General features: G+C 43.2%; 1 protein-coding gene across 10 annotated transcripts in view; it reads right to left on the bottom strand.

Moving 5' to 3' along the window:
• Positions 1-922: 922 nt before the first annotated feature.
• Positions 923-20296, bottom strand: part of BLVRA (biliverdin reductase A) — a 45317-nt gene continuing 25943 nt past the window's right edge. For 7 of the 10 annotated variants that reach the window (XM_054817604.1, XM_054817608.1, XM_054817602.1 and 4 more), the window contains 6 exons: positions 14277-14404; positions 12379-12498; positions 11676-11773; positions 10175-10282; positions 9265-9436; positions 923-3647 (listed from right to left, as the gene is read on the bottom strand). In XM_054817604.1, coding sequence (XP_054673579.1) covers positions 3374-3647; positions 9265-9436; positions 10175-10282; positions 11676-11773; positions 12379-12498; positions 14277-14404 — 900 coding nt within the window. In that variant the 3' untranslated portion in view covers positions 923-3373. Of the gene's footprint in view, positions 3648-9264; positions 9437-10174; positions 10283-11675; positions 11774-12378; positions 12499-14276; positions 14405-14523; positions 14753-19330; positions 19457-20296 lie in introns of those variants that run through there. The other 3 variants (XM_054817610.1, XM_054817607.1, XM_054817611.1) reach the window with 3 other exon arrangements.

Genomic DNA, 20296 nt, shown 5'->3' on the forward strand with positions numbered 1-20296 from the left:
AGCTTCCCACATAGCTTTGCAAGTCCTTATATAAATAGCTAGTTTCTTTGTTCTTTTGAAATTTTCCATTCCTCTGATCTCTAGCCCTCTGAAAAGGCCTTTGGATCAAACCATCTCTTCCAGGTTTCAGCTAGCGTGCTGCAGTTCATGACTCCATCCCTCTCATCTGCCAGAGAAAAGCTTCAGCCTGTCAGCAAACTTAGCATCTCTTCTTCACTTAGGAGCATTTTGCATTACAGCACTTTCCATAACAACTCCATAGCATCAGGCAGAGTTAATAAAGTGTACTGCAATGGGGTTCCTACAGCATCCCACTGGAGCAGGGTGATTCCCAGCAGAAAGAGCAGAAAAGCAGCTACCTCCAAAGAACATGATATACCAACCTGCCCATGCCACACCTTATATTTACCTTTTCATACCTCTGCATCTCTAAAACTGGCTGGGTTCAGGCTGTGCCAAATACTATCTGAAAAATTGTTCTGATAGTATTTCTGCTATGATAAAGCAGTTTATTAAAACCACAAGAAAACCCATTTCAACACCCATTTCAGATTTTACTCAGCAGATTCAAAAAGGTTGCTCAAATATTCCAGTTGTTGAATGGGAAACTGGAAACGTACAGCTGAGATTTAGACTTGCCAGCACTCCTGGGCAGGAGTCAGAGGGGACCTGAAGGGCAGGAATTTTGTGGGAGGGCTCACGAGTTGAGATAAGGTCACAAACCTCACCACACTTGTGGTCAAACCTTTGAAACAGGAGAGGGAGACAGACGAGGGCTTTAGTACAGGATCACAGCGTGTAGTCACGGCCAGGATTTCACAGGGCTGGAGGAATGAAAGCGGGGAAAAGAACCAGTCAGGACAGAGCCACTTTCAGCACAGGCAACAGGAACTGCTAATGAAGGACAACGAGAACTAAAAGGAATGATTAAGAGCTCCAGTATTTTATTGGCGAGTTCAACATCTGGTTAAACAACACGCACGTTTGAAGCTTGACATCCAGTAGCTCTCATATACAAACTATCACGATACCTCAGCAAATTCACAGGGCTGAGGGAAAAGCCATTTGAATGCCGCAGGCTCCTAGGAGCAGGGCAGACAGCAGTAGGCAAGCAGGTTAGCTGGGAGGAATGGGAAGGGGATGGAGGACAGCACGGGATATCCAGCTCTAGGCATCTGCCTTCCCTACCTCAAATTAACCAGCTAATTTCCCCAGGCGCTCTCAATAGAAACAAGTTTCTCCCGAGAGTGATTCATTGCACAGTGTTATACTGCTTCTCTACAGAGCCCCCATGAATTCATTCCCCATTTCTTAGAGGAATGCTGCTCTCACCAGCGACTGCAGAGAGCATTCAGGGAGAGGTGGTGGCTAATTTTGATGCCTATAGATGGGGAGTGTGACTCTCCCTTCCCTTTGCCCTCCCTCCCCAGCTACCCTTTGTGAATTAGCATGCAAACAAGTGGTATTCACCCCATATTCACAGCTGAGGAGTTTGTCAAGCAACAGGACCTCTCGTGCGCTGCCATACATAGCCGACAGATATACACAGAAGATTTTAATTTCATTTTGATCCCAGATGGACTTTTTGCATTTTGCCACAAACCCACTTTTTCCCCTCATACAGTATCAGATCTGCCCGGGCAATGTCCCTTATGTTGGTAAAGAAGTCCCTGCAAATGCTCAGTAAGGTGTCCGTTTGGGTGGACAAATGCATGATCTGCCCGCACAAATCTGCTGGCAACCCACGTGGGTTTCAATCCATTGACGTCAATGGGAGGCTTTTCACCAATTTTAACAGATAGAGTAGATTTTTTAAAAAAATTTGCACATGGAATTCATTCACACATCAAGCTCCAGTTGCTCCTAATATCTGACTGATTTGGGGAAAAAAACTATACAGAGTCTTTCCTTCCCTAATTCAAACTGACTGAACTGTACCCAATTTCTGAATGAACATGATTTACCTAAAGGAAGACTTTCTTCCATCAATATTCCCTGGCTGTAATTATATACACATTCACAACATTTATGCTCCCTTATTAAAAAATTGCTCAAGTGATAATGTAGAAAAATGATGGTTCTGTGTTTAAAAGAACAACTGCGCAGACCAAAGTTTGCTCCTATATAAATATAGCAGCGATAGATGCTGTATTTAGAAAGTAAAAGGCAAACAGAGGAATTGTTAATAGTTTTGTGCAATGTTTAGGCTTTTCCTAAAACTAAAATGTTTCTTTAGGGAAATGATAATGTCTTCATATGTGACCCTGGGACTACTGTAAAATGCTAAAGACCCATCCCCACAGGTGTCATATGCCATAACCGCATGGCTATATTTGCAAATTGCTCCATTTTCTATAGTTCTATTCTAATTCTATCACTATTTCTAAAGAATCTCACTGTTTCCAGGAGCACCCTAGGTGTTTTTTTCTTAAAGTCAGGATGTACATTATTTTTAGCAGTGATCCATTCACATGCTGAATTAGATACAGAACACAAATGAAGGGCAATAATATGCTGCTTCCAGTATTAAAAAAAAAGAAAAAGAAAAATATTTAGATTCAGTAGAAAGCGGGCAGGTGATGTGTTAGTTTAATGTACTTTTCTAATCTTTGCTGGAAAAAAGATTTCTATGTTGGCACAGGGCACCAAAGAAATTAACTGAGTGAACTCAAGATGGCATCTATCAAGAGACAAGATATTTCTTCTTTTCTGGTTTGATACCAATATAGATTCTGTTTCAAGGCGGATGATTTCCAATGTGAAAAAAAACCAGACCAAAACAAAAAAACCCAACAAACAGGCAGAAATACTAATTAGAGCAAAGACACAGAACAATTCAAGGCATCTGGAAGAAAAGGTCAGGCCAGTGGTGGCATAAGTTCTACAGATCAAGTAGAGGTGGAAAACTCAGCAGGAACTTCATTCTAGCTAATACTGCTTTCTAGATAATACTACATGAATACTATTAAACGAGACACATCTCATTTTTGGGCGTATCTGAATAAAGTGGGGGAAAAAAGAGAAAACTCAGGAGGTTTAGTAGTCTAGTATTTGCAGTCCTCCAGGATCTGCTCTCAGGGACGTTTCCAACTGAACTGAGTGGAAGCAACCACAGGAAAGCTTGTTGCTGCTAGGTTCCTATCTGCCTGGAAGGACGGCAACGCATCAGAGCGGGGTAATGTTGCTTTGTTCTGGCACACACCAGAAGGCACAGGGTATAGCCCAGGCTCTCCAGCCCACCCAGAGAGCCTAGGAGTCATAACTAGTCAAAAAGAAGGCAATGAAACAGAAATAGCAACTGCTTGATGGCAACAGTGAGCTCTAGCCCTACAGCTTTCCCATCTGCTGTGTTTCTTCTTCCCTAAGAGCAGTCTCAGGAACAGATTTTCTCTGGCTGTTCACAGTGTTGTTGGATGACCTCAGCAAGGTCAAGACACCGCAAAATTCGCCATTTCTCAGCAGCCAGCTCCTCCTTGGACACCTGGCCCAGCAGTTTTTTGGCAAAGAGGTTCTGATCCTGCATGAAAAGGCCCACAGCAGACCTCGGGGCTTGAGGGAAGTTCTCCAGGCAACCACTTGTGAAACAGAAGTTGATTTTCTTTTCACGTCTCATCCCTGGTCCCCTTTCTTCAATCCAAGTCAGAGGTCTAGTATGGAGGAGCAGAGAAAAAGAAGAGTATTTATGAAGAAATGGAATCAACAGGTATAGTTTATGCTTTTTTTCTCAGTATTTACAGAGAATGACCTAATAAATGCACCATTTTTAAATTTTCATCATTGCATATTCAGGTAACATGTTCTGATCAACATGCCTTGTGGTTACGGAGTTTAGCATCAGGTAATAGTCTTAACTCTGCCACCGCTTCATGCCATGACTTTCAGCACACTATCTAAGCTCTACAGCTTTGTTTTCCCTGTGTACAAAGCAAAGCCAGCAGTATCTAGCCATCTCACAGGGAAGAGGGAAGTTTAATCTGTTTGTTTGTGGACTTGGATGAAAAGTGCAGTTAAACATCCAAATATTTTGGCATTATTCAGTCACAGCTAAACTCAACAAGGCCCTCAATGTCTAGTCATTCCTCCAGCAAGAACAGTCACTCAGATGCATAGTGACAACCCAGGTGCTACTGTGCAAGCTGAACACCACCTCTTTAGGAAGAGCTGGACAGACGGCAAGTTCACTCATGCAGACACTAGCCTCCGTACTCTCTCTGAACTTTTCAAATAAGTTTCTTTCTCTTCACTGGGAGCACTGAGTTGATCCTAGAGATTACACCAAAGGATGTCAATTTTGCCTGTTTCAGCTACACAGACTCTCAGGCAGGCCTTTCTTAATCAGAGCAAAGTCCTGTCTTATGCCAATGTGATAGCCACAGCCTCCAGGCCAAGCATCGGTGCTGCTGGCTATCAACTGGCATAACTCACAGGTCCTCGCACCTTCATCCCCAACTTCCCAGCTTGGCTAAGGAAAGAGGAGCCATGGGAGGCGTTGCATTTCTTCAGGGGTCTTAACAGACTCTCTGGCCCAACACTGCAAATGCTTGCAGAGGCTTTGAGGAATGGTCCTCAACACCAGCCACAGCCACAATCCTCCCTTCTTGCTCTTTTTTTTCAACTGCCTAAACCGTGCCATTACCTTTCTGCAGCTCATTAATCAGCACTCACTACTGCCTGTGTTTAGAGGATGCATATTATTTTTCTTACTTGGTTATTGATGGCCCTTCCACAGTCCTTTATGTCCCACTTTAGTCTGCCACTCACAAATTATGAGGGCATCAATAGCATGGAAGAATAAATTATGTCTCCAAGTACTGCCCATTAAATCTTCAATATCATTAGATCTGGAAAGAAAGTCCTTGTCAGTCTACCCTGAACACATTCTGCAGAGCACTCAGCTTATGATTCTGCACCTCTCATCTTTTATGCTTCAGGATCCAGTATCTATATTCACATCATTGTATCAATTATTCTTTGCTCACCTGTACTGCCACACACACACTCTACAAATTAAGCATTGCCAGATGAACCTGACTGAACAGAATAAAACAACTGGAGGAAAAGAAAAAAACCAACCCAAATCACAGCCTGCAAAAATACACTGAGAAAAATCCTCAGAAGACTAATAAATGCAAAGACACCATGCATTTCAGGAAGTCCCAAGGCTACGTGTTGCTGCAGGCCAGAAGGGTGCTTGAGGGTCATATCACTCAGTGTTTTCTATGTTCTCATCCTCCTTCCCCAAGGTGCCGGCTGTTGACCTCGGTCAGAGGCAGGCCACTGTGCAAGCTGGACTTTGCTCTGACTCAGCAGAGCTGGTTTTATGTTCTTAGATTAACAAAGAGCCACAGAGGGTTCAGGCCACTGTTATTCAAAGCTGCTTTATCTCAGGTAGGCAGGTATGAAGAAACCACTGGGCAGGCACAGGCAAAGATCTCCACCATGTAATAGAGGGGAGTCTGCGATATGATCCAAAACAGCAGAGTCAGTGCAGGGTCACCTTCCTGGGGTGATCTACAGCAGATGCACACCAATGACCAGGCTCAAGTGTGTGTCGTTGTCTTCTCCTCTAGCTTGGGGAAGCCACTGAACCAGAAGCACAATCATGCAGTGGGCAGAATTTAATCAAAGTGATTAAAATGACTGGTTTAGATCAGTGAGCAGGAAAATGTTGGTTTTACTCATAGATTTATCTTCTGTGATTGGATTTTTAGTTATTTTCCCAAAGAGAGGCTGATTCTACTTGATTGGTAACCAAAACATGTTAATTTTTAATTAACAACAACTTCTACACTAAAATTAGTCCCTTTTTTGCTATAAAGATATGTGTGCTGCAAGCCTGCATGTTATCTAAGCAATTTTGTAGCTTAAGAAGCAGGTTTGTATTTTTGTCAGAAAATTGTGAAGAACTGCCAGGTTTTTTAATAGATAATTTACCCATTTTAATTACAGATTTGTAGCAAAGTATTACCTGGCTATGGATGTAGTCAGTTATTTAGAAGTTTTAGCAGTGTTACTTAGAAGCAACAAACGCAGCATTTTTGGTAGCTGAATAAAGCCACATTAAATATGTTGGACAGTTAAAGAAGAAAAAGAGTTTAACCAAACACTAACAAACCACTTTTATACTGACTTTTTACAAAGCAAGCACTATCTGCAGTGAAGAAACACCACCCTGACTTTTTATGGTCACTTTGTTTTTCCGGATTTTGGACTGATACAGCTCTCCTAGCTACATTTTATCAAGAGATTGGAAGAGACTTTCTGCTTTTCTGATTCCCTGTTTCTTCAAATAATGAGTGGCCCTAGTTGGACTGTCCTAGTTAAATAAAGCAAACGAAGAGAACATTCTTTGTACCTGCAGAAGAATTAAGCTGGTTTCATGCTTGAAAGAATTCTGGGTCCACTCAGCTTAATATTTTATGCAGCATCTTCTGCAGAAAGCATGTATTACATGATTTTTTATGGATGCTCAATTCGAAGCTTTTTTATTAGACTTTGTAAGCTTAGATCTCAATACAAAAATAATTTCAAACATTAATTGCCAGAACATGCGTTCAGAAAATGTCTTCAATTTCTTTTAAACATCTTCCTGTTCACACTTTGAAAATGCCAATATTTTTTATTTACCATGCAATCAAAAAGGGCTACCTTACTTTGAATAGGAATTAGACAGTTAGACCCTACCCCTAGTTAACATTAAAAGAGACATTGCCCTAATCATGATCTCTCCACCCTCACTCACACTAAAAATTCATTTTTGACATTTACTGAATCCAAGCTCTGTAATCCTGGGATGGGAACTGCAGTCCCAAACCAGCCGTACTGTCAGTAGAGGTTTGGCTTTTCCTGGATTGCTCAATGTTTTATCGCAGAGAGGCTGTCAGCTCAACTGTCTTGGAAACACAACAGAGGCAGAGGTCATCTCTCAGATAGCTGGGCATCAGGCGTTAACGCACACCTCCAAAATCCACCCAGAGACAGATGAGCAGCCAGTGCGAGCTGTGCAGCAGAGACAGGCTAGAGCCTTTGCACAAATCCCTGCTTAACAAGTAGAACACAGGCTGCTGCATTCTGCACCTGCTGTGATTTCCAAGGCAGAAAATAGGCTGAATTAATCTGATTTCTCAAGGTTAGTGTATTCATGTCTTTTTAAAAAGGATGAGATAGCTTTCAGGAAAGGTGCAGACCTTTCCCATCCTTCAGCAAAATAAAGGTTGGGCAAATTAGAGCTGTAACACCACCATGACTGCCGGGCCATAACTTCACTTGATGGAGAGTGGGCCAAAATCTCTACTGCTGTAACTCCACTGACGTCAATGTGGGAAGGTCAGCAGGAAATATGGCCCCACCACCGAACAGAATACAGGAACGCTATGTAACTTTCCAGCTGGTGTAAATTATCCCAGAGCCATAAAGCTGACTGTCTCTGAGGTCATTAAAACACTCATGGTGACAAAACATTTACTGACCCATAAAAAAGTTAGTAGTGGGCTAAGAAAACCAGGTATCGGTTAGTGGTGTAGAGTAGGAAAAAAACACGAATCCAGAAACTGTTCTGTATCTAGCAAATATCATACATGGCAGCTAAGAACTACCTAGGAGACAGGACAGCCAGGGAAATGTTTAAGTCACCCGCTAGTTCCACCTGCTGGAATTAGTTCAAAATCTCATTCTATATAGATCTTTACAGCTACTCATGTTACTGGCAAATTGCTAAGAGGGTAAACAGAGCTCGTATAGAGGGTTCTGTCCTCTCACAACTGCATTTTAAAAGGAATTGGAAATGATGTTTTATTTAAAGAGAGAGGAAGATTGCTAAGACAAGATGCTTATCCCATGATAAACTGCAGCGAGCTTTGTAGGACTGGCTGATAAAATGCTTAACTAGACCAACGGTGAAACGAACAGTTCAAATGAGCCCTGATTATTCACTCCCTGAATAGCTAGTACTTCAGGTTATTACTTTTTAAACTAAACACTTATCTAAAATTCTTAAAGAAGAATTCATGTTTTCTTTGTTGTTGGGGTTTTTTTGTTGTTTTAAGTGTTCTAGCAGTGTATGTGCAACAAAAAAAGGGTAATTTATTACGAACGAAGATGGGCCAGAATATTTTCCCATGGGTTCTAATTTTCCCTTGCTCTCCCTAGTCTTCTCATCTGCCTCTTGTCATATGCCTATGAGGAGGTCATCTGGCTCAAAGGCAGCGTGCGCTATATGGAAAAACAGGAAAATAGGAGTGAAGGGAAAGGAAAAAATTGTTCCATCACCATTCCGAACTCCTAGGAAACATAGAGTGCTTGGGCAACTTCTCTATACCTTTTCACGTCAGACAATTCTCAGGTTGCATCTATAACATGCAATAAACTGTCCTCATAAGTAACTTCAACCCATCTGAAAGGACATGATCTCCATGCAGATGGCCCAGAATGACCAAACTGTTTTCCAGTAAAATACACCACTAGACTTTGGACTGACTACTCAATCCACAGTATGAAACACTATTTGATAGCAAGACTATGTTATCATATAATAAAAGGGAGATCAAACTCATTATCGTAAAATCATCAAAAGAGTTTTCTGCAAGAAAGTCATAGTGCAACGACTGGAAAAAATTACAAGTAATTCTGGCTCAGTCTGACACGCTCATGCAACAAAAGCAAAAAGACAAGAAATGGGAGACAAACTGATGTCCTATTCAGGAAAAATCAAGGAATCTTCAGGACTGTGGAGCAGGCATTAGTCAAGAGCAAATTTTGCACATTAGCCTTTCAGTAGTTCATTATACTTCTATTCGAAATGTGCAATTTTCTATTAACCTTCAGCTAGTACTACGTTAGCATAAGCATTATAGTGCTACAAGCTAAGTATTATGACTAGTGCATTACATTTTCAAACAGTCATATATTTTCAGCCTTTAAAGAAAGGCTAGCTTTCAACATACAACTAGAATGTCTGATGCAAAACAAAAAATATCCTGCCTCTCAGAGTTTTGGTCTTGGGCATGATAAATGCATTATGGGCCCATTCCTACATTCAAACATCAGAAAAGAGCTATTTAAACCTCTTTGTGCTCCTCGGCAGACATTGTTTGGTGGTGGGTCATTTTACTGCGATTACTATAGGAAGCACTTTCAGGTCTGTTTCTCTTGTACACCTTCATGCCAGCATCCACCCATTCTGTTTCCACAAGAGGAAGAGAGGATGCAGAACACCTGCAGGCAATACCCAAGCAGCGTGTCTCACCTGACACAGCCATTACTCACTTCTTGTTTGCCGTCTGAAAGTGAACAGTCATTCTGGAATAATTCTTATCCTTCTGCATTTCTCTGGTGGCAGAGGTAACAGTGAGGTCTCCAAAGAGGTCAATCAGCCAAGTCAGTCGAGCAATTCCACTGAAAGCTGGGAATCCAGTTTTGTTTTCATCAAGGACGCTACCTGGTGTGACAGCAACAGAAAATCATGAGAAATGTGAAAGAAAATGATGCCCTCTGCATAAGAAAGGCTGAAGAAACTGCAGTGTTGCAGGCTTAGAGACCAGGATGTAGAAAGGCCTGAATGGATGGACTGAGTAGGAAACTCAACAAACACAGTCAACCTTGAAATGGATCAGTTGGTGAGCTATGACAGAGAAAGCTGCACAAAGTACATATACAACAAATCCTTCAGGATGCGTTGAGGACAGGAGGATGTATGTGGATTCAACAATGGAAAAAACTAGGGAAAAAACAATGGCTTGGAAATCTCTCCCAGCTCTTCTGGGGCCAAACACCAGTACAGAAGACTAAAGATCCCCACTAGAAATTGGGACACTTCCTCAGAGCTCATGCTCCTCTCCGAGGCCATGAATGAGAAATTGGTCACTACCACCAAAGTACAGAAGCGATAAAGAAGTGCTCTCTCCTCCATACAACAAGGCATGGGCTCGTATTCTTCACCAGATAGCAGACAGAGATTAGCAAAGCAACAGTCTGTCGACGACAACTGTTAGGGTAAAGGTGTTATCCAGACAGTTCTGTGATTTCATGGAAATATCCAGAACTGATACCTGTGTCTCTAGTCAGTTTATAGACAGACTCTCATCTAAAAGGACTGAATGAAGCCTGGAAGGACTGGCATCCCTGTAGAGCAGGCATACAAATCCAGATGGACTTCGATTTCCTCACAGCTACTGACCTGTGAAATGCAACGTTCCCTTCACCAGGTCTTTTCCAGCCACCTCTTTTTTCAGCTGCTTGTACTCTTCAGTCAGAAGTTCAATGTGCTCCACATGGAGGACTTTATCTGCCATTAAAAAAAGAAACAAAAAACAACAAATACATCACCAAAATCAGGACAGATTAAATAAGAGCTTTCTGTGTGAGTCAAAGGCACGTCCAAGCAGTAAAGGCTTCACCAGCCACCAGTGGGAACTCACTTAGAAACACTCTCACACATGGCTGGCAAAATGATGTCAGGAAGAAAACCAAACACGGGCCCTGCACTGAGACATCAATCTGGGTTAAGGATTTTCAGGAGACAACAAATACAGAGACTACAGGAACAGTAGCCACTATGTTTAACAGAAACTCTGTAATGAAACCCAATACCCAACTAAGGCTGAAACATTAGTCTTCAAAGTAAAAGACGGATTAATTCTTGGCCTCTTTCCCCTCACATTTCCTTGTTCTACATTTTTCGTCCCAGGGTAGTAGGAAAGAAGAAAGAGGGAGGGAAAAATAGCATAATACTCAGACCCAGATTGTAACAATATGTTAAGGAGTACTTCCCTCCATTGCAATTAATTGGGTTACTTTGGAATAGAGGCTATCCGATACACATTGAATGTGGCCCTCATTCAATATGTGTTTTTCTGGAAGGTTTCCAGGAGCGTCAATTTAGGCTGCTGACAGTAACTGCTGTTGCTTTGAGAGAAGAGGCATAAATTCTGCTCAATGGGAAGCCATTTGGCGAGCAACGAGGCAGTAAGTGGTGTTGGTAGAGGGCAAGAGTGAAGCAGAAATCCTATACCTCCGGTGTTTTAGGACAAAAGTCACAAAGGAAATTTTTAAGAAGCAGTGGTATAAATAGTGCAGCTTGTCCAAATGGTTTGCACTCTGCTCCCGCCCAGTGCTGTTCTTTTCCCCATACATCCCCACTGGCCTCAGCTGAACTGCCAGCTTCTGACCCTTGGCACAGCAGGGATGGGACCACACACTTTCCAGAAATAAAGAAGTTTTGCTCAGAGACAAACTGTCCAATGCCTTGCTGGCCTACAATAGCATGAGCAGCTGTGTGTAACCAGCATATCACAAACGCTAGAAGGTAGGGGAGCTGTTTCCAGTTTTATTTTCGGGGAGAGAGAGGACAGGGAGGTGCAGGAGTCCAACAGCTACACTCATTAAGTGCTTTACTATCACTGTGACAGAAGTTTCTTTCTCTAATTGTGTTCTTAGTGTCACAAGCAGAGACCAGCACTTTTATGAGGGCAAATGTACCTTACTCTTAGCATTGACATTTGTGTGTTTATTTCCCTATTGGCACACGTCTTAAATCCTAGATTGACAAATCTCTGAGACAGGCATACTCCCTTGTACGTCACGGTTAATAGTAGTCTGGAGACCTGCCTTTGAGTTTGATGCCTTTGGTGCTACCCAACAGGTAATACTGTTTACACCCTTGAGAACAAATGTGTTACCTTTCTGCTCAGCCATCTCCCAGAGCTCATGGGCCGCCTTAGCAGACAAAGCCATGGGGTACTCAACGAGGACATGTTTCCCAGCTTCTAAAAACATTCTGAAAGGAATATAAGATCAGTCTTTAAAAAGTATATCATCATAATCACCTCTCTCCCATAGTCAGCCCCATATGGAGAAATGCACAACAGTGAGTAACAGAAATAAATGGCAACTTTGCTAGCAAGAATGGTGTGGTGGCTCTATCACACATTTAAACACTAGGAGGGCTGGGTTCTACTTCTCCTTTTTCTACAGAATTCCCTCACTCACCTACCGCAAGTCACTACAATGCCACAGCGCTGAGCACTGCAATTTCTAACTTCCAGACGTTTGAGTGGCTGGAGTGGAACACTGGAATCTTCCTCTATATAATCTGTGAGGAAAGGCTTTGAATCCTGTTTTAAGCTGCCTGTCCATCAAACACAGGCCTAGAGGTACACAATTGGAATTACTCGGGAAATGAATGCATCTTAAATCCTACTCTCTTCCAGGGCTTATTGGGTGCTCTAGGGAAGTCGCTATCATTCACTTCAGGCTTCTACTCTGGCATTCTCTTCTCCAATGTGTGCATCCTCTCCTGTAACAGCTTTACACAGCTCCTCTATGCTTCTAAATTACAGGGGAAAGGGTGGGAAAAGGGAAAAAAAAAACACCTCAGAATACCTGATGGTTTCTTCATGGGTTTTGTTCTCTGTGCTGATGAAGGCTGCATGGATCTCTTTGCTTCTTAGAGCATCTTCCAGGCTAATCTGCTTGGCCTCATTAATACTGCCAAAACTTCTCCTGCGTATTTAGCATAAATACAACCAGAGCATAACCATCACAGTCCATTCTTCCCAACTGCATGTTGTGTAGCAGCACTTAGAAATTGTTCCCATAGACCACTGTCTCACTGAGCTCAACCAGGGTAGAACAAAGGCAGCCTGTGATTAAGGAAGGACACAAGTACTTACAGACCGAAATGGAGTGCATAAAAGAAGAAAACAGATGGGTCAGTGTGTAGGTGGTGGTATCAGTACATAAATTGTCCTGCTATTGAAGTCTAAAGTGCTTTTTTGTTTTGGTTTGGCTTTTTGTTGGGTTTTTTTGTTTTGTTTTGTTCTTTTGGTTTTTAGTAAGCATCATTACAAAAGAGCCATTTTAAAAGAGTGAATTGGGGGAGGACAGTGCTCCTATGGGAGAACTTCTCTCCACCATGCTGGACAACATGGGCAAAAGCACTTGAGTTGGCAGGGCCACATGCAACTACAACAAGTACGGACAGCCAGGAGAGGGACAAAGCAGATGCTTGGCTATGGCAACTCATACCTTGCAACACACACGCCATGTTAGTGCTAAGGAGAAGGCTCTCTTGGCCACCACCCTGAGCACATATCCACCTGAATATGAAACACACACGCTCCCCCGAAAAGCCCTTTGCGTTAGTAAAGACTGGAGCGGACACCTTGACAGTGTTAGGATGGGTGGCAGAGGGCGTGAGGGTAGGCTACAAGCAGGACTTGAAAGCAAAGACAGGTAATGTTTGTACGTGGTTGGAATGCAAAGAGCAAGGCAACATATCCAAGCAAGCTGTCTGTGAACTGTGCATTTCAACAGCACTGTGTCTCAACAGAAGTAGTGGAAACCCCATCTTCAGTGTTGTTCAAGGCTAGCCGTAGCACTAGCAAAAGGCATCAGGGAACCAACAGTGTATTTGGCAAGGAGATAAACTGGATGACCTAATGGGTCCTTTCAGTCGCAAATAACCCTGACTGCATGATTTAAATATAGCTGGAAAGATACATTCACGGTCTGAGATTCATACATGTACCGCCTAACTATTTAAAACCTGCTCCACTGTTATGGGGCAGATGGTTTAGGAGGAATGCTCAGAGGTAGGTATATGTGTAACACAGTCCTGCTAAATTTCCATGGCTCCAAGCTAGTGAGAAAAAACATAAAGTTGCTTTCTAAGAGGCAACCTTACTGTACGTACTAAATTATGAGATTTTCTTTAAAAGACATCTACAGGTTGGGTATTTGGTTAAAAAAAAAATAGAATTTGAGGATGCAGTTGCAGTGTTAGGAGCTTTACAACGCATGTTTTTTGTAAAAAAAGTTTTCAAAAATTTTGTAAAACATCTAATGTTATTTAAACATTTCTATAAATTTCATGCAGACATTAGCTCATTAATGTAATTATTGTCTGTACCATCCTAAACCTACAGGAAATTTCAGTCAGACAGAATTGCATTTCTTTTTATCACACAGATCTTGCAGCAAGAGAACATCTCTCAGCTTTTATTTTAGTCATTTCTGCAAGGTATCTCACTAAGGTAACCTATTTGTTCCCTCTTGCAAAGCTTTCTGTGCTCATTTCCTAGCTGCTACTCAGAATGACAAGCATATTTGCATAAGCTTTCCCTTTTTCAGACAGCCTTAATTATAAGAGTAATTTAAAACATTGGGTATTTATCCCCTGCCCCCGTCAAATAATAGTCCTCCACATGGAAAAGCATGTGCACTGGAAGAAAGAAACATTACAATAACCATATCAAGCATGCTATGATGAAATTTCTAACCTGGACACAAATCCAAAGAGTTTCAGGTGCTCAGAAGGGCTGGAAGGCATCGGATTCATCAAATCTCGGATCCGTGCTAGGCCAGCAATTCCAACTCCAACCACCACGGTCCCAAACATTTTGTTAATCTGACCAAAGGGGGAAAAAAAAAAAGCAACATTTTTTTTCTTTTAGCAAGGAGAGGAGCAGCTGGGAGGGGAGATAGGAGGATGGATTACTCTTGAATCCTGCTTTCATGCAGTCAAACCTTATTGAGGATTCAGATGTCAACAACCAGCTAACAGAGATGTGATGCTATAGGCTACGGAGCTCACTCGCATCCCATTGAAATGTGGTCAAGTGGTTCAGCCTGTCATAGGACTGATCTTGAGACTTGTATTTAACAGCTATTATATCACAGCTCTGGCACAAAGTTCTTCCTTTCCGTGAATAGAAGGCAGACTTCAAAAGTGAGACATTCTTCTATTTATATCGCCGCTTCCATGCTGGAAAGGAGCCAAAAGGTTCTGCAAACCCAGCAATGCTTTATATAAACCCTGATGACTTCCTGAGTGTCTGCAGCACAGCCTGCCCCGGGCCACCACATGGACATTCACAGTGCACGGCAGCATAGCCGGAATAGTTTGGGACAGGAAGCAAAGCGCATCTTTTCTTCCCCCATGTAACCGCTGGCATGTCCTACAATGTCAAGAATCAACCAACCATCTGATAATTTGGTCAAGATGCTTGCTTGACATTTCCATGCACGAAGAAAGCTCTGCCATCTCTTTAATGACAAGCAGGCATGTCCTCAAGATTTACATCTCCCAAAAGCACATTCCTGTCACAATTGCATCATACAGAGGATGAGCCAGGTATTGCGCTCGCTGGCTGGGCTGCTGGGCCACTGGTAATAAATTCTTCTGTTGGTTTTATGTTTTGCAGAAGCACTGGGCAACCGGTGTAACCTTTCAAACCTGCAGTGTTCCACCACCCTAAGGACTAGCAACACTTTGTAAAACAATTTTAAGATTTACAGGAAAAATGGCCTAAAACCAAGCCAAGTCAGCCCCTCTGCATTTTTTGTTCCTTCCAACTTATGACAGCATCCCTTCAAATTCTATTTCTTCTCTTTCAGTGCTCTCCTTCCTGCCACTACTGCTCCCTTCATCTGAGTGAACTCTTTCAATCGCTTCCACTACCTGGTGGCAACCCTTCAAATCCTTCCAAGACTTAAATGGATAAATGGACAACCCCACTCCACTCCTCCTTGTGCCTCTTGTCTGACCGGATCACAGTGCAGCAGCACAGCCATAAGTGACTGTTCTGACAGTGCTAGAAGTCGACAGATGCTAAGAGATTACAACAACTGACACAAAGAAAAAAAAAAATAAAAGCAAGCCCCTCTTCAATCACATCACGTCTGGATTTTGTTTTTCTATAAGCTCCTGCCTACATATATATTCCCATTGGTGCTGAACTCTGCTTACTTTATACATGCCAAAAGGGTACAAGGGTAAAACACACAGCAGCGTGTTTAAAATAAAAGAAGATATGGGTGATATTGGAAGAGTTCTCTAGGGGGATTACAGTGACATGTCATACCAAGTATTTGATGTATATTGTGATGACACTGTTCACCAGGAAAGAGAGATGTATAGGGCTGAGAGAGAGATGGGGCAAAGGAAGGTGACATAACCACACAATCCATTTTCAGTTTCACCCACAGGTGGAGTTACACTCGCTTTTCTCTATGGTCAAAGAGAAAAGAGACTGAGACTTGCAGAATAATCTCTGCTAGAAGGAGTCCCTGGAGGTCACCAGATCCAAACCCCCCACTCAGCTGCACCAGGGCCACACTGAATTCTGACTGTCCCCACGGATGGGAATCTGGCTACGTCCCAGGGCCCCTGCTGCAGAGTTTGACCACCCTCACAGCAAGAACTTCTTCTTAGTATCTACTCAGAGTTTCCTGTGTTGCCTTTTGCCATTTCACTGCACGTCTCCCAGAAGAGTGCGGCTCCAGCTCCTCTACATCCTCCCATCAGAACGCTGTAGGCAGCAATAATACCCCCCGTTACCCTTCTTTTCTGGAGGCTGGACAAACCCAGTTCCCTAAGTCTCTCCTCGTTCATCATCTGCTCCAGCCCCCTGACCATCTTGGTGGCTCTCCACCAGACTCACTCCTTTATTTAACTTATTTCTTGTACCAGGGTACACAAAACTGGACACAGCACTGCAGGTGTAGCCAGGTCCTGTTTGCTACACTCTTGCTAATGCAGTCCAGGACACAGCTGGCCTTCTTTGCCAGAAGAGCACCCTATAGCCTGAGGTTCAACTTGTCTACCACCATCTGCAAGGCACTTTCTGACTTTCCAGTCAGGCAGTCCCCAACCTGTACTGGTGCACAGGGTTATTCCACCCTGGACAAAGGACTACATTTGCTTTTGCTGAACTTCATGATGTTCCTGTCTGCCATTTCTCCAGCCTGTCCAGGCCCCTCTGATGTACTGACCACTCCCCCCAGTTTGAATTCCTCCACAGAGTTGCCAAAGCTGCTCTCCATCCTAGCGTCCAGGCAGTTAATAAAGACATTTAACAGTACTGAAGATGAGCGCAACACTTGCCCTTTTCCAGTCACCGGGAACCTCCTCTGATCACCAAGTGGCTTTGCAGTGACATCAACCAAGCCTCTCAGCACCCTTGGATGTACCTTGTCTGGTGTCGGGGGCTGCTGTACATCCAATTAGCTTAAGAGCTGTATCACTGTCTTCCTTTACTGTGTGCAATGCTACATTCCCACATACTCTGTTAGCAAACTCAGAAACCTAGCCGCAGCAAAAAAAGGCATCAAACACCTTTGATTTCCTTCACCCTGGCCCTGCTGAGCAGCTGGGTCTTATTTTCTCAGCCTTCTTTTTGTTGCCAATGTACCCAGAGAAACCCCTCCCATAGCTCGTTTCAGCTCTGGCTGAGCTTTGCCTTTCCCAGCTCTGTTCCTGCAGGTTTGGCCACTGTCTCTATGTCCCTCCTGGATAGTCCCTCCCAGCCTGTGCATTCTTTTTGTGTTTGAGTTCAATCAGGAGGTCCCTGCTGATCCACACTAGCTTTCTGCCATGCTTGGCACTGCTTGCAGCACACTGGAGTGGGGCACCTGTGCTCTGGGGAGGTCATCCCTGTAGATTAACCCTCAGCCCCTCTGCCCCCCAAGGCAGTCTCCCATAGGACCTTGCCAAGCAGAGCCATCAAAAAGCCAAAAAACTGCTCTTCTGAAGAGTATGGTTCTAATTCTTTACAATTTAGATTCATGAAAGGCTCCACTGTGAATCAGGATCAGGTCAGCAGAGGTTTAGAAGCAGTCCAGCTGGAGAGCAGCTGATCAGGGGCTTACTTTAAGTTCAGAAATTTTCAAGGTTACTAGAGTGTTAAGCTGTTAATATTTGCCTACTGTCTTTAGCAGGGTTGGGAGTGGGAGTTGCACAGCAGGCAAATTCCCCTGAAGCTCCTGCAGTCATCTTGTTTCCAAGAACTGCCTTTTTTTTTTTTTCTGGTGAGCTGCTGACCTCCACTTAAATGAACTGAAGAAGGTGGGGGAGCTGACTACCTTCTTACACTGCCATGAACAAAGAACATCTCTCAGCAGATGCTCATGTTACTGAACATCAACATTTCTCCCCCCCTTTGAAAAACTTTTCTAGTTTTATCTGATCAACAACTCCTGACCTCCCCAAAAGTCACATTTAAGAGAAGCAAGATGATTTCAACCTAGGAACAAAACCTGTTACTATGCAACCTGTTGCCATAGCAACCAGCCATTTGGTCCAGGTCAAGGGTTTGCAGGCTAATACGCTATCCACACGGAAAGAGATAGCTACTAAATATACATTACAGAACCTTTGCTTCTGCACGTAGCTAAGAGAAAAATCGCTATGTCTGCATCCCTGCTGCTGCTTTTTATTACCCTCATTTTGCTCGCACAACAAATCCTGAAGCTGCTCAGGGAGAAAAGTAAATTAGATGTTTTTTGGAACTGTCATGAACCAGGTAAAAGCAGAATAGAAAACAGTCATTTGAGAATCCAGGTGAATTTATGAAAATTTACTCCTTAGTTCAAACCTTTACATCAGGACTAACAGCTACAGTTATCTTTCAAGCTCAAACTATAAACTGCTGTGCCTGCCTTCCACGCCTTTTTCTTAAGATAGGCGACCTCATTTAAAGCTTTGACAAAAAGATTTCAGAGGCATTTTCAAGGCTGCTGAACTTTGGCTCCTGTCGTACTGAAAAATTGTACAGTAAGTGATATAACAGTACATCAGCCAGTGTCCAAAAGCATTTTTCTCCACCCTTTCCTAACTGGCTGTATGAAAGTAAAGGGGCTGGTAAGAAGATTAGAAAGGGATGTCCTTCATGCTCAGAGCTTGTGATCAAAGAGTGCCTCCCACTACCCAGCAGCAATCGCCCTGGTCTGGTTGCAGGCAGTCCTGCCAGCCCCACCAAGGGTCCCCCCTGTGAACCAGGGTGGGCAGCACAGCGGCTGCCGACTGGGGCGGGAGCTATTCCCCACTGACAGCCAAAACAAGTGGCTCCCCTTACTGAGGGAGATGAGCCCTGCATGACACTGAGAAGCAGACCCAAGAAAGGCTGAAGAAGATAATTTATCCTTCACCAATGTATCATCATCCCATCACCCTTCTGCTCTGTTGAGTTTACTGTGCTTGTGCTACTTATTTCCTCCACTGAATACATATAGACTACTCTGTAGCAAAAAAGTTCTCTATACCCAAGTATTCTTGCAAAAATTAACAGTAAAACAGGAACATTCCACAGTAAAATAGGCAATGCCCAAAGGGATTGGTCACCCAGCAAATGTGTTCCTCTTCAGTGCAATCACAGTGGAACTTCAGTCCCTATGTCTCAAAACTGCTACTGCTCACAGAGGTAAGCTTTAGGGAAGTGAAGCTTACCTCTGCTTTGTGCAACATCGCTAAGGCCATGCAAAGCCAGTGCAGGGGCAAGATAAAAGGCAGAATTTAAGAATTCTCTCCCCTTCAAGAAAATTTTTCATGGCATACCTAGGCATTACAGGATGGGAACAGGTACCTTCTCTCATGATACACAGAGAATTTCAGTAAGCCTAGTGCATTCTCCTTGCAGTTTTCAAAGTCTCGTTCCCACAGGTATGAAAGAGTGACTCACATCTGAAATCAAAATATTTTGCAATTAATGTCACCTGGAATAGCATAACAGTGATGTGGGAGTCTTTCCTGAAGCACCCCTGCCTGGTCTTTTTAAGTATGCTGCTTCAAATGACTACTACTTTAACGCTGCACGTATCTTAAGAGTAGCAGAAACCTCACGGATGAGTACGTAATCTGAAAATACTGCTATCAAGGTTAGTTCACTTTTGCATACTCAACAGTTGAACTATTTAATTCTCATGGTAATTCTTCAGCAATTTTCATCCTCTCCAGCACCCCCTTCTATATCTGTCAGATCTACAACTCTACCAAACCTGAGTGCTGACATATGTTGTCATTTCCTTTCAGCCACTTAAAAATACAAAATACAATCCCTACTGACCTGGCAGCCACCTCCCGCTGCTCCTAAGAGTAATGGGAGACTCCAACGGCCAGGGGTCAGCAACTAGGGAGACTGGGATTCAGGGGCAGCTACTGGGCAGACGGAGTGTCTGAGCCCGGCTGCTGGAGGAATCCACTTTGTAGATATCCATATATCTACATATATATATATAAAATATAGAAATAATATATTTTATATATATTCTCTCACTAGCGGACCTCCATCCTGCTCAGCCAGAGAGGGGAAGAGGATGTGGCTGCTCGAGCTGTCAGTGTTTGTGTGAGTGCTCTGTCTGTGATCTGTGTGGCCAGCCATGTACAAGTCTATATACAGGGTGTATACGTGTGCTCTGTGTACGTCTGCTGACTGGGAATACGTTTTCAGCCTCACTACTGGTTGGACCAGGGGCCATGGAGCTGCGCAAACTCATCCCTTGCAGGCTGTCAGATTCAACCTGA

This window comes from Grus americana, chromosome 2 (assembly GCF_028858705.1).
Source record: "Grus americana isolate bGruAme1 chromosome 2, bGruAme1.mat, whole genome shotgun sequence".
Taxonomy (NCBI): Eukaryota; Metazoa; Chordata; class Aves; order Gruiformes; family Gruidae; genus Grus; species Grus americana.